Source organism: Pelodiscus sinensis, chromosome 5 (genome assembly GCF_052426305.1).
Source record: "Pelodiscus sinensis isolate ZL-2025 chromosome 5, ASM5242630v1, whole genome shotgun sequence".
Taxonomy (NCBI): Eukaryota; Metazoa; Chordata; order Testudines; family Trionychidae; genus Pelodiscus; species Pelodiscus sinensis.
In genome coordinates this window covers 8,735,524-8,759,784 of record NC_143056.1, presented here as the reverse complement: position 1 = coordinate 8,759,784, position 24,261 = coordinate 8,735,524, and the positions used below count along the sequence as shown (strand labels likewise).

Genomic DNA, 24,261 nt, shown 5'->3' with positions numbered 1-24,261 from the left:
GCCCCAGCTGCTGGAGCACCCTGATGGGCGGAGAATCTCGGCGTTAGTCTTTTTAAGAAAAGTCACTGTCTGTAAAAAAAAGTCACGTCTGTAAAAAAAAGTCACTGTCTGTAAAAAAAAAGTCACTGTCTGGCACCCGGGGTGCAAAGAAAACCTGAAAACCTACCTGCGTCAAAGACTCTGAAACCACATGACATGACTGTAAGAGGAACAACAAAGAGCCCTGGGGCAACATAAAGACTAAAATTTATTTGGGCATCAGCTTTTGCAGGCAGCATGGCTGGAGCAGCGCCATGGACCTCACTGGCACATCACAAGCCAGGGCACTCCAGCCCAGCCAGACCACCGGCCTGGCCAGAGTAGTACCCAGGCAGAGTTGCTCCAGGGGATCCAGGACAGTCCAGCTGGGCTGAAACGGCTCCGACTGCTCCCCCACCCCCTTTAAGTGGTTCTCCAGTTAAACGTAAGGTTTAGCTGGTTAACTGATTAAACAGATTTTACATCCCTAGATGGAACTAGGCTGCTCGCAGCGAGGACAGAACAAGGGACAATGGTCTCAAGTTGCAGTGGGGAAGGTCTAGGCTGGATATTAGGAAGAACTATTTCCCTCGGAGGGTGGCAAAGCACTGGGATGGGTTGCCTAGGCAGGTGGTGGAATCTTATAGCTGGAGTTGGACCAGATGACCACCCAAGGTCTCTTCCAACCCTAATCTTCTATGAATCTATGAATGCTTGGGGTGGCACTGGGGCGGTGGGTGAAGTTATGGCTGGGGGAGACAAGCACCACTGGGAAGATGGGTGGCCTCAGCCTTCCCACCCTGGAGCACAAGGAGGGCGGGTGGCATGGGGTCTGAAGCTCTCCAGCTGGTGGTGTACAGTCCCAGACTCTTAAGCTCTGGAGCACACGAGGGTGGGCAACGTGTGGCCCCAGCCTCCCCGGAGCATGGTGTTGCAGGGATGGAGTCTGTGTGGAGCCAGGCTGGCAGTTTGGGAAGGCAATGCCTTCCCCACCTATTATGTCTGCTGCCCCTGCCCCCAGGATTGGGCTGGGGTCTCCTGAAATCGGCATGACTATGACTCTTGCAGGAAATACTTGAGGAGTTTGGGGCAGTGATATGACGTCAGCAGTCTGTGATACGCGGCTGTTGCACAGGGTCTTGGGGCATGATGTGATGTCATGCAGCTGTGATGTGTTGCAGTCTCTCAGGGATTTGGTGGCTGATGTGATGTCACCGGGCTCTGAGGCGTTGGGTGTCACTCAGAGATTTGGCGGTTGAAGTGACGTCACGGGGCTGTGACGCGCTGCTGCCGCACAGGGATTTGGCGGTTGAGGTGACGTCACGGGGCCGTGAGGCGCTGCCGCCCCACGGGGACATGCATGACGTGATGCCATGGTGCCCTCATAGGCTGCTCTGCTTTCACATTGCTCCCCTCTCCACAGCTGCTGGGCCTAGGCGGCGCCCGGCTTAGCGTGGGTCCACTCCCCCGCGTCGCCCCTGCCCACCCTTGGCCGCGCCCGCTGCCCTCCCACGCTCAGCTCCCCCCCCCCCCCGCCATGAGCCTTCTCGGGTCCCGTAGCCGGCCGACGACCCCGGCCAGCCCCGCTGATTGGCTCCGGCGGCTGTCCGGCGCGTGCGCACTGGAGCCCGCCGTCGGGAGGAGGTCGGCGGCGCTTTCGTTCTGCACGCGCGAGCGGAAGGCGCTGGCGGCGGGCGCAAAATGGTGAGCGCCGCCTCGCGAGGGCCGGGACCCTGGCCGCTCGCAGCCCCCCGCCGAGGAGACCCGCCCCTGGCAGCCCCCAGCCGGGCGCGCGCGCGGAGGCTGCGTGGGCGCCACCCCCCCAGGGCCCGTCCTGTGCAGGGCTGCGCGCTGGCCCCCGGGGGGGGGGCGGGGACTGTGGAGCCCCGCGGCGCTCGGAGCCGGGCGGCTCGGACCCCTGTTTGTGGGTTGGGAGACTCCTGTGGGGCTGAGCTGGTGATGAGTGACAGGAGTGTGCTGGGGGGGGGGGGGGGGGTTGTGCTGGGAGAGCTGTGTGGGTGGTGACTGCGGGGCTGGCGTGCTCGCAGCTGTTGTAACAGAGAGGGAGCCGCGTTCCTCTGAGCTTGGTTTAAAAAAAAGAGCAGCCCTGTAGCTCTGTAAAGACGAACAAGATGCTTCATGAGGTGATGAGTTTTTGGCGGGGCAGACCCGCTTCTTCAGATCATCTGAAGAGGGGAGTTTGGCCCGCCAAAGCTCATCGCCTAACGAACCATGAAGCTATTGTGTGTGCTAGTCTTTGGAAAACGGTGGCAGTTGGGCCAAGTCATCCACCATCTGTGCAGTCTCCCTCATGTAGCCAGTGAGATGTGTTTTATAGAAAGTAGCTGTAGAGTCTGAGAAGTGGTTGGTGGCGTGGTCTGGTACCAGAGTGGCCTAGACTCTAGCAGGATCAATTGCAGTGGGTGCAATAAAGTCAAATGGCAGTCATTTTTAAGCTTTCAACCAGTCTTAGTAATGATTGAGGCTAATGATAGCGGGAACATAAAGAACACTCAGCCTGCTAGTAACTGTTTCAATTGCTTCATGCTGACACAGCATTCTAGGCTCCTGATTGCCCATTGTGATCTCTTAGTATAGATTGAGCAAAAATTATGCCTGAAACCAAATGGGCAGGCCTGAAAAGAACAGAAAAGGCTGAATTCTGGAGGTCTGGTCTGCTGTGTATCACTTTTTTTTTCACACACTTCCCTTTGAGTTTGTTACTTTGTAATAACTTTTTTGTTAGGAAGAGATTAAACTGTTCTAAAATGGCACAGTGTGGAAACAAAATTGTGAACTAGTCATGAACTTGCTTGTCTCATGAGAGAGCTGGATCCTTCTGTCTTGAAGGAGAGTTCAAAAAGGAGTTGATAGTCTACTAGCTCTGCTGTGACTAAAGAGAGAGGCTTAAGTTGAAACATACATTTTTCAGCTTCTTCCTTACAGTTGGTGTGTTGCTAGAAAGTGAGCACGTGTGGCCCTATGTGCCTTTCTATGGGGAGGAGGGATATGAAAACAAGGGTGACTAACTCTTAACAGGTTTCCATCCTGCCTCCCTACAGACATTGCAAGCTGAAGAAATTTCTGTGTAAACAAAGTTTGAAAGGCCACTCTTCAGTGATCAGTTTGGGAGAAGCGTAGTTGGCTAAGCTATCAGTTTCTGAAGAATTTAAAGTCCTGGTTCTAGCCTGAAAAAAAGGACATGGTGTTGCAAAAGTGGTATGGCCTCTGGTACTTTACTATCCATGTTGGACAAGAAAAGAACCTAGATGGATTCTTATGCCAAGTTGATTTTGTGGAACTGGCAGCTGGAAGAAATGTCTTACTTTTGAAGTTGAAACAGTTGATGTGTGATATCATTTAGAAACAATGAACATGGATTACAATGCCATATTTAAGCAAAATGGAACCATACTTCTGCAATAGCGGAAGAAGTGGATGCTATACTAGCATGAGAGTGATCCAAAACAAAGTTTGGGGGAAACAAGCACACAGCCATCATCCTCATCCTTGCAGCAGCCAGGAGCTTGAGAGAGGCTAGATCAGAAAAATGCTATCACAGTAGACTTATAGGTGGAGGAAGAAGGCTCCTTTTCAGCAGTCAGAGAGAGCAAACTCAAGATACTTTTCCAGAGGCTGATGGAAATGGAGTTCAAGGTACTAGAGATGGCATGGGAATGTGTGGGATAAGGTTTATCCTTGCTTCTTTTGTTAGTGAGGAAATCCTCCTGTCTTCAATGTTGGCCTCTCACAAGTTGTCTGGGTAAATTGCTGAAGCCCAGAGTTCCAAAGGTTAAATTTCTTCTAATAACTATACTAGTGATAATTTCTTTTACTAAAGGAGTCATTATTTAGAATTGTTGACTTTAATTAAAACCTCTCTTTAAAATATAACTACCCCAGCAGAGAATTTCAGTCATGTCTGAATTGCAGGGAAACATCAGTGTGGCTTACTCTTTCTGATTTAATCCTTTTTTGTGGGGGAGGGGGAAGTTAAAAGTGGACTAGCACTTTGGTATAGTTGCGTATGGGCTCAGAACCTTTCTTCAGCATTCTCTTTAAATTCTTTAATGTATTCCTTTTAAGACTTGTGCCTTATAACTTGATAATTTAGTTTTAAATATAGATTTTGTTAGCCATATCTTCTCAGGAGTGTATAAAGGAAACTCCTATTTATGGTAGCTGCAGTAGTATAATTGACCTAATTATGGTGAATTCCTTTTTCTTTCTTCTGCTTGGTAATGGTGTTCTGGTATGCTTGGTATTCAGTCAAAGCTACTTGTGGTAACAGAGCTCCAACTCCCTGCAAGTGTTGGTTCTTACAACAAGGTATTCAATGTGTGTATAAAGAATGGTGCAGGAAATGGGCAAGCAGTGTAATGCAATTGCAAACTCTATGTAAAACGGGTTATTACTTACAGGACTTGCTGTGGAGGAGCTGATCACTATGTCCTACCTTTAACAGCATAACTTTTCTAATATTTTGTTTTGAAAACTTAGAATTAGTGAGTATAAAAAGTGACTTGTAAATATTATAGTGGGGAAAGGGTGCATATTTCTTGTTTATTAAACACTTGTAATGTAAGCAAAACTTGAAGGTTCAGAGTTCTGCTTTCATACCTAGCATAACAGGACCATGACTGGGGCCTTTAGATGCTATTGAGATATTAAAAGCTCTTATTGCTTTAAATAATTAATGTATTTCAGAATTAACACCAGTACATCATTGAACTTGCAAAATCAATTGCATATCTGATTCATTATTTTAACCTGTAATTGCAGAAATACGATTGCTTGATAAAGTAGAAGTATAGAAATTATTTTCTGACTTCAGGAATAAATATGTAAAGACTTTTGGTTCAAATTTTTCTGATACTTAACTTTCCTTTTATGACTCTGTGTAAAGAGAAGACCAGATTTATTTCTTGTGAACCAAAGTCCATTTTCCACTGTGTTTAATGCTTCTGGGTTTTTGTATCTCTGATTTTTGTGCATGTTCTGAATTGTCAGCTAATTTAATGTAATTGTATAATTTTGGGAGGATAACGTAGTTTCTTTTTGTTAATTTAAATATTTTTTTCTGTAGAGTGAATCACTGGTGGTTTGTGATGTTGCTGAAGATCTGGTGGAAAAACTGAGAAAATTCAGATTTCGAAAAGAAACCAACAATGCTGCCATTATAAGTAAGCTAAAATCATTGCCAACAAAAGCTAAAAGGTCTTAAAGAAAATCTTTGAACATTTTCAGCTGCTGTAGCAAAATGGCATGGACTAGACTTCTACTATGCTATTAACTTTCTTGTTCTCTCAATAATAAAACAACATTATTTTATGATATGGAATTAAAGCTTTCAGAATCAAAGCTATCACACTTGCTATTAACAGAAATACTTAAATCTTTAAACACTGCTTAAAGTGGAAAAAATCTACCAGAGGCTTCAGGTGGAGAGAAAACTAAGACTTGACCCTCCTAGGTTTGAGTATATTTGACATTCTTAAAGTAGATTATTTTGATTTATAACAAAGTTTGCGGGGGGAGGAGTCTTGACCATGCTGAAACTGAAATTCCCATTGACTTACCCTGGGGCCAGAATTTCATTCAATATCACTGATCATTGTCAGAAGAGGGTGGGGGAGAAGAGGAAAGAGTCTGAAGTGTAAGATGATGCAAGATGTAAATAAAAAGCTGAGCATTCAATGCATGTACTTCTAGAAATTTGCAATTTCAGCCTTCAATTTTAAAAGGAGAGGGTAGAAGGGGGAGAGAGCCTCCTTAGATGCACAATTCACTTATGTTATGTTTTTATTATAGTGAAGATTGACAAGGATAAGCAGCTGGTGGTACTGGATGAGGAGCATGAGGTTTGTTAAATGAACTGTAAATCAGAATATCTTCCGTTTACCATGTGTTGTTGCTTCTGAGGTATTGCCATAGTGTGAAATTGTTAATCTTGAACATCCTTCAGATATATGATACATTATTATTGAACTGCACTGGAGTAATTGTGTTGCTACTTTTCCAAACAAAAAGGCTTAAACTTTAAAATGTTAATTTTCATTCAAATATAATTTAATTCTGCAAAATCTCACCATTTGCTGGAAGAATTTGTGCTGAGTCTCTTGCGGATCTGCATTCTGGACTTTGCTGATCTGACATCAGTTAGAAGTGTTGTACCAAATAAAAGCAAGCAGGATCTTATGAGGGGGATAAGGCAAAAAGCCACATTTATTGTAAAGATAATAATAAAAAATAAAGAAAAGATAGAAGCAAACAACGTTGTTTAACTACTTATTCCTATCACTACTTAACCCTTATACACTTGTGTATATATATATATATATAACCATTCATTCATACATCCATTCATTCAAGTTCTGTGTATAGTTACCAGCCTGGAAGTTGCTTGTGACAGAATACTGGCCAGGTATTCTGTACACAAGTGATGGTAGTGGGGAGCGAAGTCCTGATCAGGTGCACATCTGAAGCTCCTGGTAGGCTGGCAGCAGAACCTTGGACTCTGATTCCATAGTTTTTTAGTCCAGTTCTTATAGGAATTTCTTCCTATGCCAGTCTATGGAAATTGCTGTATCATGCTGATGTCTCCAGGGTGGCTGCCAGGTGCTCATCAGTGATCTCATCGGGTGGACCTCCAGTACTTGGTTTTCTCCACTTGACACCTTTTGGTTGCACTGGCACCTGACGCCTTCTTCAGCCCTTTGTTGCTGTATTCTCAGGCTGGCACCTCTCAGAACCATTCACTCATCATCCAAGCACTCTCTCATACATTCATACAGTATTTTGTATAATAATAAAAGTTGTAGTTACAGAAAGTTTCTGGGTGGTATTGCTTAAAACATTCTCTGAGTGCTGAATAAAGTTACAATGTTTTAAAGAGAACAGGCCTCAATTAAGTAACAATGCCCTTAAGTCAATTACAGGGCTTGGCTCCCATAGCAGAGTTAGTGGCTTGACAATGCATTGTTACAATGTATCTCTGCAATGTCAATTTCAAGCAGCCCCTTGCACAAGCTTGAGTATGCCCTGGAGCGCGGGGGGGGGCTGTTTCTGGCTACATAGGATTATATTCTTAACAGTTCTAAGTTACATGAGCTAATACATTATATTCTAAAGGGGCAATAATAATAATAAATCTAAACATTTAACAATCTTAACTAATAATAATAATAATAAGAATTAATAATAAATCTAAACACTAAGTTGTGGGGAACAAATTATGGGGAGTCACTTCCATTTGGAGGAATCATTTTCAATACATTAATATGTTATCCCTACAGAAGTGTCTTAATCCCTGTAGAAAGCAGGAAATAGAGTTATCTCAGTGTGTAATGTTGGCCCCCAGACAACACAGTCTTATGCAATAATTTGAGAACTTTTGCCTCTTTCTGTCTCTCCCAGAATGTTAAAAATATAATATTTGAAGAGAAGAGTATTGGTCACTATGAATAGTCAGGCTTGTTCACTAGTCCAGGAACTAGTCTCTTACAAATGGAGACAAGTGACTAGATTTCAAGATCTGTTTGTGTTGCTGATTGTATCATAACTTGCACACTTGTGTTCAGTAGCAGAGATTACAAGGTGTGGTGAGTGTATATGTAGGACTAGAATAGGACCTCAAAACATCAATTTCTAAATTAATAAGGACAAAACCAGGGATTTTTCATATTAACATTATATTTCTTGTATAAAACTACTAAAGCAGTTTAGTAATCAATTAACAGTGGAATCTTCCTATGACTGTTACAATAGGATTCTTCTCAGTTAAATTGTCAATGTGTAACTAAATTGTAGCAATGTCTCTTGCCCCCTGTACCCTCATACTCTAGCTTGTGTAGGTCTGAGTTCACCTGTTAAAAGATTGTTTGTTTTTAATATTACTAGGGCATTTCCCCTGATGAACTGAAAGATGAGCTGCCTGAGAGACAACCTCGATATCCTTTTTCTAATGTTGCTAGCATTGTTTTGTTTACTGAAGAAAGAAAATCTAAAATACATTGGAAGCTGAATTTTCTATTTTTTTTAAACAAATTTGTCTACCGTGAGAATTTCCGTGTTAATTCATATATTGACTAATTTTCATGATATCTTCTCTGGTCTCCTTTCATTTTTTAGCAAAGACTTTTAGAATGGCATAGTGAACTCTGTACTTTTTAAGGTTTGGTTACTTTCACACTGTTTTTGAATGGCTTTCAATCTGCTCTATTGCAGGGACATTATCTCATTAATACAACAGAAGAATTTAAATTAATGCTTTGGCTCTACGTTCTCATTTAAAGGTTAGCAAAACACAGGAAACCATCTGATGTTTGATGTGCAAAGTGTATGAAAAGAGAAGCACAGATTGTCTTTAGAAAAAGAAATTTGACTGATTTAGCGAAAATGGGTCATAAGCAGATATGTTAAACTTGGAGATCCCTGTGAAGGACTTCATAGTGAAAAGGACAATATTGAAAACTAGTGTTTGTGTGAATATTTTGCAAAACAAACATTATCTCAGATGGGAGTTATGTTACTGAAAAGCAGGGTGAAGTCTCCAATGGCTCAAATTCAAATTGGAGGAGAAACTGGGATGGGAGCAAGATGAAACAGTACAGAAACGTGAATGTAAGCATCTTTTAGAACATATGGCAAAAGGAGATTTATTTTTTGCCTATATCGAGCTCAGCTAATGAATGCAAGGATTATGTTCTAGGACAGTGGTCCCCAACCTTTAGAGCCTGCCGGGCGCCAGGGGGCGTGGCCGTTCGCCTGCTGGGTGCCAGAGGGCGAGGACACATGCACACCCGGGGGCCAGTGGCCCCCCCCCAAGCGCCACGCGCCCGGGGGCCGGCGCTCCTCTTAAGCGCCATGTGCCCAGGGCCGGCGCACCCCCCCCCCCCTCCAAGCGCCGCGCGCCTGGGGCACGAGCGGCCAATTCGCGGCACTCCCGGGGCCGGCACTTACCATGCGCCCGGGCCGGCTCCGGCACGATGCATGCACTATGTGCCCAGGGCCAGGCCAGCCCCGAGCACTTGGCGGGCGCACACAAATGGCACCATGTTGGGGACCACTGTTCTAGGATATCCATGAGGGTTTGTTTCCTTAACTTCAGAAAAACATTTATTGTGTATAGTTACAAGTATCAGCATGATGATGGAAGAGTTTCCTATCCGTTGTGTTTTATCTTCTCCAGTCCAGTTGGTGAGTGAACACTGTGAATAATAGTGGTTACATCCTATAAATGTGGAAGTTCTTGTATCTAAGAAACAAAAAGGTCTAACACCGAAGATCAGTGGTTTTCACACATAAGACCAAATTCATCAGTACCGTATATTCCGGCGTACAAGACGACCTCTGATGTTAAAAACCATCCCCCAAAAATCGGGGGTCGTCTTGTACGCCGGGTATACATCCCAGGCGCGCCTGGGCTGCTCCCCCGCCGGAGCCCCTCCGCGGCTTTGAAAGCCTCGGGGGAAGCCGGCGGGGGGGCATCCCAGGCGCGCCTGGGCTGCTCCCCCGCCGGAGCCCCTCCGCGGCTTTGAAAGCCTCGGGGGAAGCCGGCGGGGGGGCATCCCAGGCGCGCCTGGGCTGCTCCCCCGCCGGAGCCCCTCCGCGGCTTTGAAAGCCTCGGGGGAAGCCGGCGGGGGCGCATCCCAGGCGCGCCTGGGCTGCTCCCCCGCCGGAGCCCCTCCGCGGCTTTGAAAGCCTCGGGGGAAGCCGGCGGGGGGGCATCCCAGGCGCGCCTGGGCTGCTCCCCCGCCGGAGCCCCTCCGCGGCTTTGAAAGCTGCTGCGGCTTTGAAAGCTGCTGCTCCCCCGCCGGCTTCCCCCGAGGCTTTCAAAGCTGCTGCGGCTTTGCTCCCGGTGCCTCTGGTCTGCTGGGGACCATCTCCAGCAGACCAGGGACACCGGGAGCAAAGGAGGCGGAGGGGCGCTGGGGTATAAGATGAAACCCTATCTTTTAATTAAAAAGATAGGGGGTCGTCTTATACGCCCAGTCGCCCTATACGCCGGAAAATACGGTATGTCCCCTCTGCGGCCTCTTTGTCAGAGTTGGCACAAAGTCACAGTAATGGCTCCCTGACAAACTTCTTGGAGGGACACTTCAGGCAGGCACAGATCCAGTTGTATTCAACCTCCTCCAGCAGTGTCAAACATTCCTATGTCCTGCAGCCAGAACAGCTGGGGTTCACATTCGAGCATCTATACCAGGGACCAAGTGACCCTGAAGAAAGCTAGGAAGGGGGGAAAAATAGCTCAGCACTTCGTCTGTGTTACGAGTTTTGTTCATATTCAGGGATGAGTCAGCCCCTTGATCAGTCTGCATGTTCTCAGTTTGTAATAGGGTGGCTTTCTGCAACTATTGAATTTAATTGTGATCCTTGAGAGAGAGTACATTTTACCTTTCGCTATGCTGCTTGCTAGAATAAGCAGGTAGGTGTAAGTTGAGCAATAAGTTCACATCATCTTCTGTGTCTTCAGTAGTCAATTTCTGTAACAAGTCATAAGCCATGCTTCTCTTGTTGTTAGAACGAGGAGTAACGGTAGTTCGGAATAGGAAGCCTAATCCGAACTACCTAGTCTGTGCCGCGTGTAGCCGCGCGGCACGGAGTCTGCACTAGCGGACATTTAAAAATGGCGGCGCCAGGCAATATGCAAATGAAACCCGGGAAATTCAAATCCCGGGCTTCATTTGCAACTCCGGTTGCCTACATTACCACCCTAGTTCGAACTAGGGTGGTAGTGTAGACATACCCTAAGACTGTGTTTCTAGAAATTCTGCTCTATTTTCAGTGTCTGATGAAAACTTCTACAATTGATCAGGACATAGACGACGGCTTGCTAAATGAAATAAATCTAGCAATAATTTTTTTGTTCAGTCAATTTTTTGTCTTACCCTGAAAGTTATTGTACGAGATTAATGGCTAGACATAAAAGCATTACTTGCCTAAGTCTGCATTTGTGGCTTAGGAAGAAATGGAAATCTTTTAGAAACAGCAGCAAAGATAACTTGCTTTCTGGTAGATGAACACTTGTAGAGTATAAGGTAGCAAGAACTGGTTGTGAGTTTACCCTCTCCTTTGCTGGCTGTGCAGTTAAAATTCAGGATAACTATCATGTTTTGTTGTGTCTTGCTGTTGAGTATTGTTTTAAGCAGAGCTATAAACATAGCTTGATGTGGCTGCCTATCCAGCCCCCTGCACGCTGGTGTAGATTTGCCAATATTAAACATCAAAGCAAAACTAAAGATCCTGTGTACAAACGAACAATTGCATCAGTCTGCTGATTGGAAACTTCCTACATACAAGCTGGCTTTATTTATTTTTATTTTTTTAAATCTTGTTAATGGATTGCAGTCCAACTGTCAAACACAGCTTTGCTTTCCTTCCCACAACTACAGGATGCAAGCCTGAACAACAGATGATGTATGCTGGGAGCAAGAATAAGCTTGTACAGACAGCTGAACTCACTAAGGTATAATTTAATATCTAGCTGATGAGTTGCAAGAAAGTCATGTACACATAAGATGCTGGTCTGTCAGTTATTTAACACAGCAGCATCATTGTTTTCTTGCATGTTTTAAATTGCATTCAACAGTGGTCTGTCTTGCAGAAAGCCTAAAAAGAGAGAGAGAGGGATAAGCATGGAGATTTATGGGTTCTTTAGAGGATAAGGAGAGACAAATTAATTAGTACTAAAAATACCCTCCAACAGGTAGGGACCCTTTACCTATCACTCCACAAACACTGGCAAGTCAGGAGCATGAAAATGCCATCCTATTTACAAGTAAGATACTCTAGAACCGTGGTCACCAACTGGTCGATCGCGAGGCCTTGACCAGTCGATTGGGAAGCGTCCTGTCCGCCCGGGGGAGGCGTGTGAGCGGGGTGGTCGGGCGTGGGGCTTCCCTGCGCCGGGGTGGGGGGTGGCCCCGGGGCAGGCGCACGCGGGGCTTCCCTGCGCCCGGGGTGGGGGGCGTGGCCCAGGGACAGGCGCGCAAGCGCGGGGCATCCCAGTGCCAGGGGAGGCGGTCGGCAGCCGGGGGAGGTGCGCGTGCGCGCAGGGGGCATCCCTGCGCCGGGAGGCCGGCCCTGGGGCAGGCGTGCACGCGGGGCAGGACTTCCCTGCGCTGCGGGGGGTCAGCCCCGGGGCAGGCACGCACTGGTTTCCCGGGGGGGGGGGGAGAATCCTGGGAGGAGGCAGATACAGGGGACTCTGCCTCCACTGGCACCCCCCTCTCCAAGTAAGGGCTGGGGTTAGCAAGTGATGGACAGGAGGAGAATAGAGAGGGCGGGGCTTCAAAGAAGGGGCGGGGCTTCAAGAAAGGGGCGGGGCGGTAGATCTTCACCTGTTTGGAGATTTAAAAAGTGATCTTGGGTGTAAAAAGGTTGGAGACCACTGGTCTAGAATAAGATGAAGCCTATGGTATGATTGCAATCTAGGGCTGATGCATACTGGTTGGGCTGTCTCTCCTTTGTAGATGTAGTACTGTAGCTGTCAGTGCTCTAACTGGAACAAATGAGAAGGGAGACCTACTGATTGGCTAGACACAAGTGTTTCCTGTATTATAATAGGTGGAACAATGTGAATATTGCCTGTTGGCGCTCTTGATCAGCAGATCTCAGTCCTTCATGCTATTTATTCTCATAATATCCCTGTGAGGTAGAAAAGCATTATTTTCCCTAGAAGGACTAAGTGACTTGACAGAGGTTACACAAAGTGGAGCAGGGAATTGAACCTGGGTTTTTTAATATCCCTGCCCTAAGCACCAAACTAGTCTAGATTCTAGGAGCCTACTTAAAATGGCATTCATTTAAACAAGGCAGAAGTTTGTCTTCTGATCCATGGTAATAGCTAACCCTAAAACTTAGACTAGCTGATCTGATAAGTCTTTGCCATCTCCTGCCAGTACAGGATTCTTTATTCATCTCTTGTCCAGTTTAGTTCTAAATGTCAATTAATAGGATGTCTGTTGACTTTTCTTGGGAGAAACTGTTCCAAATGCTAATTTCAGATTTTTTTCATGCCTAATTTTGCTTTCTGATTCATCCCATTACTTATGTACCTGTTTGTCACGCTCTTAAGCCAGTTACCCCTGAGCATCAGCTCCCACCCCCCTCCTGCGTTGCTGCCTCTGTGGGAGGCAGCAGGAGGGGGCCGGCAGCGCCAGAAGCTGGCATATGCAGGGAGCCGGCTTAAAAGTTGGTTCCCTCTGGGCACTGGTTCCCACCTTTCTCTCCCCTCCTCCCCCTTTCTGTACATGCACATACAGAAGCAGCAAGGCTGTGTATGCATGTAACTATTAACTGATAAGATTACGCCAGGTTTATCAGTTAATCGCTTAAATGAGTACACACTAACCTCCCTTAGTATCTAGGTGCCAAGTGTCTACTATTTATAATTTTTTTTAAAGATTTTAACACCTTTCACATTCTTAGATTAAAAATAGAAGGGACCATTGCAGGCATCTAATCTTGATTTGCTGTATGTGCCATTGACCTTCACCTAGGAATTCTGGTAGTGAGCCCTGTAATTCATGGTTGAACTAGGATGGTTTTAATAGAAATACATTGTCTTGATTTAAAGCTTTCGGATGGAGTGGAAGAACTCCATCCCTGGGTAAATGGTTGCAATGGCTAATTACCCTCCGTGAAAGAAGTGCCTCCTTTTCCATTTTGATTTTTCTACAAGCACCTTCTTCCCATTTGTGTTTATCCCTTTCTCTGTTAGATTAAAGCCCTGTAGTATTAGATGTACATAGGTACTTGCAGATCATGATCAAGTCACCTTCTTCTGCCTTTTGATAAGGGAGAAATTGAGCTCTTTAAGCCTTTCGTTATAAAGGCTTTCTACCAGATGCCCAACCCTAGCTTGCAGCTCTTCTTTGAATATTTTGCAGTTCTTCAAACACTTCTTGTAAGTGGAGACCCGTAGAGCTAGCTATAGAATTCTGATACTGGTCTGTCAGTGTTCTATACCTATCTTCCCTCTCACTGTTCCCTGTATACAAATAAGGATTGCATTAGCCTTTTAGCTACAGCATTGTACTGGCTTGCTCACTTGGTTGTTGACCAGGTATCCAAAGTCTTGTCTTAGCCATTGCTTTTGGTATCTGTTAAAGGGCGTGCCTGCCTTGTACTCTCTTCTGGCCAGGGGCTGGCTCTTTTGCACCCTGCCTCAGTTTCTCTCTCTCATGGGCTCCTTAAACTCCACTTAGGCTTTTCTTTTCCCTTAATACCCTGGTTTATTGTCCTAAACTATTCCACTCAAAATAGACTTCAGAGTTGAAATTTCATCCTTTCCCAGCTCTGTTTGGCTGGAGTTATTTTATTCCCCTAGTGTAGAGGTGGGCAAAGGGGCCCCCCTGGGCTGGATCTGGCCTGCCAAGCCAGTGGATCCAGACTGTGACCACCCTGCCGATTCCGTATCACCATGCCAATCAAGACCTGGAGACAGGGGAGCGCACACAGTCTCTCCCCCACCAAGGGTATGCAGCAGCTAGAGAGAGCCACAGGCTGCGCACCCCTGGCCAGGGTAGGGTCAGAGGACGAGAGACTTTGCATGCTCTCCCCAGCCCCGATTGGCCTCAGGGTGTGGGGGAATGCTCAAGGTCTCCTCCCGCTGTGGCACCTAGAGGGAACTACCAGTTGTTTTAAAACAGCTGGTGATCTCTAGGTGCTGGGGGCACAGGACAATACTTTACGCTCTCTCCCATCCCCAGGCCAATCAGGGTCTGTGGGCAGGGGAGCACTAGAAGTCACCTGGCCCTGTGCCTTCTGCCAAAGGCCCTGCCCCTTCCAGGGCAGCCTGGGGCCACTTCAGAAATTTGCGAAGTGACCCCCTTTTAAAAACTATTGCCCACCCCTGCCCTAGTGTTCCCCTTTGCTTCAGGCCCTGACTCTTCTCCTCAAAGCTGGAGTTGTAATTCAGACCAGCTGTAGCACTTCAGCTTCCTCTCAAGTTTGCCCTTTCTGCAATGTGTCATTTCACCTTCAGGCCAGAATGTTCACAACCAGACATTCCCCTGCTGGTGACTTTCCTCTTCTGAGGAAAGAGAAAGAGTCTTTGTACAGGCTTCCTCCCAGAGCTTGTCCTGATTGGCTGGGACAATACTTGTCTCCTCCAGCAATTCTGTAAGGCTCCTGGTGCCAGATTTTTAACGCAGACTACTGTTCCCTTTTTTTTCTTTCTTTCTCCAAGCCCAAACTCTTCTCTGTCTGTCTTAGTTCTTCATTGTCTCTGAAATGTCCCAGGACCCCACCCCACACTTATACTGTGGTTTTAAATTGCTGCTTCAGATTTAGATTTTAAATGTGCTTTATTCATACCTCTCGCTGCAACTTGATTTCATTTTGACTCATGTGAGGGCTTTCTCCTGATTTGAATCTTGCTTGAATTAATCCTCTTTTTGGTAGCTTGGTAGATTAACCTCCTTTCTTTTATGCTAGTCAGTGCTATCATATTGATCTTTTCCCCCCATTCTTTACTTGACAATCCAACGGTCAGCAAACTGCATGAATAACAGATCGAACATGAGCATCAGTGTCTGCAGGCTGGGCCTGAAAGGATAGAAAGTAGGAAAAAGATTATGCGTAAGTGGATATAAACAAAGGGATACCAGTCTCTAATTAAAAAAAAAAAAAAGAAACCCTTGGAGGGAAAAAAAACTTGGGGAATCCTAAGAAAAAGGTAGAATGGATGGGGAGGAGTAAACAGTCAATTCATGCCAGTAACGAGTAAATTTATTAGGGTTTTTATGTATTGTTACCCTTTTCCTCTCAGACCTAATATTGGCACTACAGTACTCAGCGCTGTGTGTATACAGACATATATGTATAGTGGTAGAAAATGTGAAATTAGAATTCAGATTAATCTTAATAGTATGGGCACAATATTTTGCAGTCTTCAATGAGTATATGCTGTCTTCTCTTTGCTAGTAATTCTAACCTGATTGTCCACAACTTCAGTTTTTATCGTGATTGTTAGATAAAATAATGTTCTGAAGGCTCTGGGCACATGTAATTGATACAAGATTTATACTGACTTTCCTAAAAAGATGGTAGCTCATTTGAGTGGTGCTGAAATGGAGTAGTGTAAAATTTGTTTTATTTTGTGCATCCAAATCAGGAGTTGCTTTCCTGCTAGGTGCATACTGGGCAGGAAATGGTACGCTCGTTTCTGTTATCTCATTTGCTGTATGTAAGCCTTTCTAAAGATTCTTCTGTGGCTCTTAAGACTTATATGCATTTAATGCTTGCGTATACCAATGAATACTGACAGGATACCTTCATCAGATGAGCAAAATATTATGGTGTTTTGAGAGTTCTGACTTTTTCACAAGTTGTTAATCTTGGGTGGAAAAAATCCAAAGGCTTCATAATTAATTCAGCCCTGAACATGGTTGTTGTGTTACAAACAGGAAGCCTCTTCATACACGACAGTAATGTGTAGCATCCCTGAGCTCTGGCTGACAATGCCACGTCAGAGTCACTTATAACACAAGCAAACAATAGTTTATCTAGCACATATAATGTAGAATCCTAAAAGAAGTACAAATCAAGGTGGCAAGTCCCAGAAACAGTAATTCCTGGCTTTCTGTAACTTGGCCATATTGTAACAAAATGCAGGACAATGTAGCACTTTAAAGACTAACAAGATGGTTTATTAGATGATGAGCTTTCGTGGGCCAGACCCACTTCCTCAGATCAAATAGTGGAAGAAAATAGTCACAACCATATATACCAAAGTATACAATTAAAAAAAAAATGAACACATATGAAAAGGACAAATCACATATCAGAACAGGAGGGGGATGCAGGGCGGGGGGGAAGGAAGGAAGGTAAGTGTCTGTGAATTGATGATATTAGAGGTGGGGAGAGTGGGATGTCTGTGAGCTAAGGTATCAATATTGTAACATGTATTTCTGTTAGGCTCTCCTGTCTTATTCTAGATTATTAACCTGTTCTTGCAAAACCGTGCATGAAACAGAAATGCTTACATGCTTCCTAGTCTGTTGTGACCGCTTTCTAAAAAGTACCCTAATGCATTTTATCAGTAGAAGTGTGGTATAATATTTAATCTGCTACAATTTTTGTTTAGGTATTTGAAATAAGAAACACAGAAGACCTAACTGAAGAATGGCTGCATGAGAAACTGGGCTACTTTCATTAAGTGAACCTCTGTATTGAATATTTATATGCCATCCTGACAATACTGGAACCAGTCATGAATACGTATGCCTAAAAATGCACTGTATTTACAGCAGTTTCCTGTAGTGTAGTATAGTTCTTGTACAAAGTTTGGGCAAGGAGAGGAAAATTAGTCTCCTTGAAGTAAAACTTTGCCAAGTGTTTCCTTGTGTATAACTATGAAAAGGAATACTTCTCTGCAGGGATTCTCTTTTTTTTTTTTTTTTTTTTGCACTCTTGTGACTAATATTTCTGTAATCGCATACTACAGTTCAGAAACTGTTAACTACTTACAGACTTCATTTGGAAGCTGACACTAACTTTCCAGAGCTGCAAATGCATCCTTTTGACAAATACTGTATAATAGCAGTTTGTGTTAAAATAGCATATTGTCACTTGTTAAATTTGAGAATTTTTTTTACTTTTTAATGGCTCTTGAATTTCCCAAATTAAAGTCTGTGGAAGTGTTGATATTAAATGGAAACTAAGTATTTATATGACAAAATAACTTAACCTGAAGAAAATTCTTTTTAGAACTTTTCAGGACTGATACCTTAATTGTAATAAGTATCTAAGTTGATTGTGAGTCCATCTTGCAGGGTATAGTTCCATGAGAACTAGCCAGTCATACAATAGACTTATAGAAACTAATTTAACTCTTAAGGGCTTAATTACAATATTGATTACATGCATCTGGATTTTTACATGCAAGATTTTATATTGGATAATTATAAATTAACCTGTTATACAAACACCTGTTAATACTGCGTGCCTTTAATTTGTTAGCTTTAAAAGGACTAAAAATTTTACACTGCTATTTGTTGCAAATTTGGTGAAAACTAGCCTTTTGTTAAATTGTCTAAGTAACATGTTTTCTAATGCCTAGTGGTACAATTAAGCATTTGTAAAATAAAACACACCTTGACTTAAAATGCCAGCTATCTGCTCCCATCAGTAAAGACCTGGGAGTGCAGGAGTTCAAAGCTCTTAACATCTTGAATGACTTAGAGTAGTCTGATGGGGTTTTTTTTCTTTTTGTTTGTTGAGAAACCTTAGCCATATATAGACCTTGTATCTTTTTATGATGAAAGAAGGTCTCCTAGCTTAATTGTCAGTCAAAACTACATTCCAGTTAAATCTGCACATGAGTAACCTCATTCAGTCTTTGAGCTTCATCTTTTTGGTAAAACAGCAAAAATTCAAATATGAAAATTGTACTTTTTTATAATCTATCTTAAAAACTAACCTTTTTAAAGGTTCTGCTTTTATATAAAAGTAGAATAGTAGTTCTGAGTTGGGATATCCTCTTTAGCCTATGCAGTGGCAAACAGGTACTCCTGTGACAGCATCTCTGTTATGACTCGCATGAGTGTTTGTCATGCGACAGAATAAGTGACTTCTCAAGAGCAGCTTCCAGTCATGAACAGCTGTATCTTACAGTATAGATGCTCTAATATGTATGTTTTTGGTGAAGAGGAGTGAATGAATCTGTTAAATTGGGAGGCCATTATTTCATTCTGTAAAACCGTTGCTGGAAGAATTCATGTGTTTGCCACACACATGCTGCGTAAGAGTATTAAACATGAATATGTTTAAGACCACCCCATGACCCAGACAGTTCTCTTCAGTGGCAGCGATTCATGTTTAGATTGGCTTATTGATTGATTTATTCCTCCTTCAGACACAAATCACTCAGACATAAGGGAGCTTTTCTGTGTCTGCAGCTTGTGATGTGATTGAAAGATCATTAGTTCAGTGTTGGCAAAATGACTTTAACTGGAGGAAATAAGATCCTTATGTTGATATATCGAACTGGAACAACATTATTTCCTCATTTCCCTGGACAGAACACATATTGATTGTAAAAATGTTCCTTTGTCTGTCTTATGTGCTACAGATCAATAGAAGCAATTGCTTTAGTGGCAGACTTGTATAAATAAGGCGTTAGTCTTTAAATTGACATGGCTTTCAAAAGCAGTTTAAAAAATCAGACTTGAAGTTCTTGCTTCATGTATTGCATGAACTGTGAGCCATTGATGTCAATATCCAGTAGAGCAGAAAGAAGCTGCCCCTTGTGCGTGGGCCTATGACATTCTATAAAATTCAGGCTAGCTTGCTGTGGGAAAACTGGATTTGTAGCCCTCCGAACCAAGCCAGTGTTTTTTGTACGTATTGGTCTGGCAGGAATCACTTTACTACTTGCACAGGGAAGAATGCTCATAAAAGGGGGAACTTGCCCCACCAAGAAAAGTGATCATAAGGTTTTTTTGAGATGAAAATAAGGGATTTTCTACAGTAAAGCTATAACTGTACTTATGATTTAAGTGATTCTGAGAGTCACCTGGAGTTTCACCAGTTCTCTGCATGTTGTCTCCTCCTGCCTTCCCTATACCAAGAGCACTTTCTCCTCTTCAGTTCTTTTCAGTCCCTTCTTCAGCACTTCCCCCTACTGCAGATCAAGGCAGAAAGAATGTCTATCTTCTAATGTCCCTCTACTGCACCTTCTATCCCATAGTCTTCCCTCTTGTACTGCTCCTCACACCTCCTTTGCCTACTTCCCAGGCATGTGGACTTGACCGCTCTGAAGACCTGATGTGAGGATTAGGGCCCACACACGCAACAGATTCCTAAAAGCCATGGTGGGCCAGGCCTCAGTGTTGCTCTGTATATTTGTAGGGGTCAGGCATTGTCTTTGTCCTTTATTTTTCTCAGATCTGCAGTGAAAGGCTAGGGAGGAAAGTAACTGCAGTTACTAGGAGACAGAGTCTTTGCAGACAACAGCTGCTGTTGTAGGGCTAGTCTGTCTTGACAGATACAATATGTACTGTACAGTCTCCAGCTGCTCACTGTCCCAGTTTTCAGGGTCCCAGGCCTGACTCTGAGAGTGGATAGTGTGCACAACTATAGTAACTACAAAGGCATAACTAGCCCTGTTCAATTATATCCTGTGGACATGAGATTTGCTGTCATATCACTAACCACCCAATCTTGTTAGAAATGCCTCATTCCAGTCACCCACTCAGCCTGTATATTCAAACTTCTTATTGTTAGTTTAATTTAAGCCTGACCAGTGTAACCAAATTCCTCTCATCTGCCAGTGTTTCGGAGATCTTGAAAGAGGACAAAACATTGGGCAGAGGAGTGCTTTAATTGTAATGACACTTCTTCACCTTTGCAACTAGTCAGCCAGCATTTTCTATTAGAAACATTTTTCAGGAGTACGTAACTCAGCCATAAAACGTTCCCTGGCTAGAAACTTTATTAAGAGGTCATGACACTACCTTAGAGGTCTCCAACAGGTGGAGGTTTTCTGCCATGCTTTAATTTGGTGGTTGTACATTTTACAGAGGTATATATGGCAGGGTGGGGGAATAACTCTTGTAACCCCAGATGTGAAGAAAAGCCAAATTGACTAAAGCATGAGAGTTCTGGCATGTTTTCACTTTGTAAAATGGACTGATGCAATTGGAAATGTTTGTGAAAAAACTTAAACACAACATTTGGTGGTTTAAAAGTAGTTCTAGTACTAGGTATGCCTCCCTTGATAAACCAGAATGTCAGTAATGCTGGGACCTACACCTTTCAATGTATTGTGTAAAGGTGCCTTGAACATTTCCACTGAGCTCACACTTCTGTGTCTTCAGCTAGACAATAATGTTAAGGGTCTAAGATCAATGTGCAAAAGGAAACTCTGATTTTAAAAAATTCATTCCATGATTGCTCAGCTGTGCTTTGTGATGTAAGCACGTCTCAAAATATTCCCCTCTAACTGCACTAGTTGTTGTAATGGCATGGGAATAATGGCTTCCGTGGAAAGCCACTTTCTTTGTTTATTACGTTGGGCCAGGCGTATGATATTACCTGTATGTGTATTGATTGTGTATGCCAAGGCAAGCTGCCAATGCCGTAGATGGGGAAAGACATTTAGGAGGTTTGAAATGTTGATGGAATTGTTAGATTGGTAATATTGACCATGTAACAGTTTGTTTCAATAACTGGCACAATTTCCATATGGTATTTAGTCTTGGCTAGTTCATTCTGCATGTTTATTTTTAAACCAAAACTTTTGCTAAGCATGGTGCTTGTACTGGTTGAAATAAAATTGTGGATCCACAAATCCCTGTTCTGTTTCTTGTTTTTGCTACTTACCAAATGCTGGGCAAGGTCTAAACACATGGCCCACTTGCAAACTCCCCACACCAGGCCTCTGTTCTGCTGCTTGAGGGTGAGTGGGGACTGAGAGCAGGCCATCTGTGGAGAAAAGGAGCTAGTGGACCTGGTGGGTTGGAGTACTAGTGCCGTGACACAATTCTTTCCTCCTCCATATGTGGGATCAAGGGTGACTGGGGAAGATGCTGCCTCTTAACCTGTGAGACTATCATCCATAAAATAGGCCTTGCCTTGTTGTCCCTATCTCAGCTGGAGGAAGCATCCCTTAACTAACTTTATCTCAGCTGGAGGAAGCAAAAGGAGTTTCTGCATTGTCTTGCTCCTTCGGTTGCTGGAAGAAATGAGGAGATAGAATGGTAGCAGTCTTCATACCTGTGCAATGGAAGTATCAGATTAGAGTGTGGGATTTCAGGGCTTTACACCCTCTTCTGAAGGAACTGCTACCGTGCACAGGGTCAGTCAAGTTCCCCACATCTGCCTCTGCTCCTGGCTACATTATTCAGAGGAAGCAATACTATCGCTAACTTTTGCACACATACTACAGCTTCAGTTGGTAGAAGTATACTCCCCACGGAATTCTGTGCCAAAACATGGAAACGTTCTGTATGCAAGTCTTTTTAAAATTCTGCACATTTTTTATTTGTCAAACGTGGAGGCTCCAGCACGGCAGTGGGGAGTGCAGCCAGTGGCCTGTGCTCCCCCAAGATGGGAGATTACTCCTGCAGCTTCTTCACGCACACCCTTCCCTGAGGACATGGCTTAGCAGTGAGACTGCACCCAATCCTAACACAGCCCAAAGACCAAGCCTGCCCCAGAAACACCTCAGGGCTCTGCCCCTCTGTGCCAGGAACTTCACACCTGAGCTTGGAAGGAGCCAAGTGTGGAGGGGCTTAGTGGGTGGGATCCAGGCCCGGCTTGAGAGGATTCTGCATAGGGTCATATGGGTGTGGGTGGAAATCTGGATGCACAGGGTGAATAACGTGCACAGGTGTGGTTGCCTCATCTCAAGATATCTTGGCATGGAAAAGGTTCAGAAAAGGGCAGCAAAAATGTTTAGGGGTTTGGAACGGGTCTCATAGGAAAAGAGATGAAAAAGACTGGGACTTTTCAGCTTAGAAAAGAGGAGACTGGGGAGGGGGGTATAAGATAGAGGTCTATACCAGCATTTCCCAAACTATGGGCCGCGGCCCGGTACCGGGCTGTGGGGGGAAAAAAATACCGGGCCTCAGCATGGCTGGTGGCTGCCGGCAGCGCTGGCCTTAGGCCGATTTGGGCCCCACACCTCTGAACCCGGAAGTGCCGGCGAGTTACAGAGCCAGGGGCCCTGCTCCACCAATATGTGGAGCTGTGTCTCTCCCCCAGCTCTGCCTGGAGTGGCCCAGGCATCCTCCCACCCTACCCCCAGAGCATCCCCTCGCGCGCGGCTCCTCCTCACTGCCTGCTGCTGCCCATGTGTGGTGTTGCACGTGGGTGGGGAAGATGCCCGGGTGTGATGGCCCGGGATTTTAAAACTCTTCGGGGGCACGTGGCTGGGCCACGCTGCCTCTGGGGCCAGCCTCTGGGGCCTGAGTGCAACCTCTGGCCCCGCAATGTGGAAGGCAGAAGGTAAGGAACGGGCTTGGGTGGAGGCGGAAGGGGAAGGCACCAAGGGACAGGGTGCAGGAGAGAGATAAATGCCAGGAGGCCAAGTGCAGACCATGAGGGAAAGGGCAGGAGGGGAGGTGTCAGTGGGAGGAGGGACAGGGTGATGCTGGGAGAGGAGAGGGGAAGGGCATTGGGGGCTGGAAGAGGAGGTTCTGGGAGACGGCTTGAAAGAAGGAGTGGGCATGAGGAAGGCCAGGACGGAGCAAGGCATCTGTGAGGGCATAGAGGGGCAGGAGGGGAATGGGGCAGAGAGTGGTGAGGGGGTGCGTATTAGGGGAAAAAGAGGGCAAAGGGGGCAGGGGCAGTAAGGGAAGGGGGAGGCACCAGGAGGGTGCAGGGCTAAGGAAAGGTGCAGGTGCCAGGGGATTCTGGGGTGAGGAGGAGGGGAGAGCTGGCCATTGGAAGCAGCACTGGACGGGGGAATTGGAGCAGGCTGGGGAGACTGGGAGGACGGTGGAAGCAGGGCTACCGGGGGGTGTGAGATTGGGGGCAGGGAGCTGGCCAGGGAAGATTGGGGGTGGGGGGAGAAGCGGCTGCCGGAAGGAGGGCTGGACGCAGGCAGCGGGGCTGGCCAAGGGAGATTGGGAGGAGAAGCGGGGGAGAACTGGCTGCCTGGGAGAGGGTTGGGGGAAGTGGGGCTGGCCAGAGGCGCAGCGGGGGGAGCAGGTGGGAGGAATGAATCGGCCTGTAGGGAGTGAGACTGACCCGGCCATATGTGGATCTTGGGGCGCTGCCCCTGTTCCCTTCCTCCCCCCACAAAGCACGAGTTAGTCCGGCCCGGGGATTCTATTGTCCCCCCGCCCTCCCCACACGCCCCTCGAGTAGTTGAGAACTGTCTGGCTGGTAGACACACTCATGCAGCCTGAGCACATTTACCAGCCAGGCAGTTCGAAACTACAAACTAATCCATCTAGTAATAATACAACTTACCTAATGAGAAAATACCAGACATGTTATATATCTGGTATTTTCTCAGTTTGTTTGTGTTTATATTTTTGGGCTGCAAAAAGCAGTACTGGAAAAAAAAAAAAGGTTCCAACTAAAGTAAAATGTTTGGGAAACCCTGATCTAACCAGCTTTCTGTCTCCTACAGTCCATTTATCCAATCCATATTCCTTAACTCGCTGGCAAGAATATTGTGGGTGACCATATCAAAAGCTTTGCTAAAGCTGGCACTGGGGGTTTTGGAAGGACCAGAAACAACTTATTGGAATATTCATCATTTGAGTAATGAATATGCAAATG

At 45.1% G+C, this 24,261-nt stretch overlaps 1 protein-coding gene across 2 annotated transcripts; it reads left to right on the top strand.

Annotated features, from left to right (window-relative positions):
• Nucleotides 1-1,565: 1,565 nt before the first annotated feature.
• On the top strand, nt 1,566-21,319 carry GMFB (glia maturation factor beta). Of its 2 annotated transcripts, XM_075926229.2 has the most exons (8): nt 1,610-1,722; nt 3,081-3,675; nt 5,105-5,201; nt 5,830-5,879; nt 7,918-7,969; nt 9,136-9,216; nt 11,415-11,488; nt 17,114-21,319. In XM_075926229.2, the coding sequence occupies exons 2-8, from the start codon at nt 3,658-3,660 to the stop codon at nt 17,183-17,185; spliced, it is 444 nt and encodes a 147-aa protein (XP_075782344.1). In that variant the 5' UTR covers nt 1,610-1,722; nt 3,081-3,657; the 3' UTR covers nt 17,186-21,319. The 2 variants fall into 2 exon arrangements, with proteins under 2 accessions (XP_075782345.1, XP_075782344.1); XM_075926230.2 differs by lacking the exon at nt 3,081-3,675 and having other exon boundaries at nt 1,566-1,722.
• Nucleotides 21,320-24,261: the final 2,942 nt, after the last annotated feature.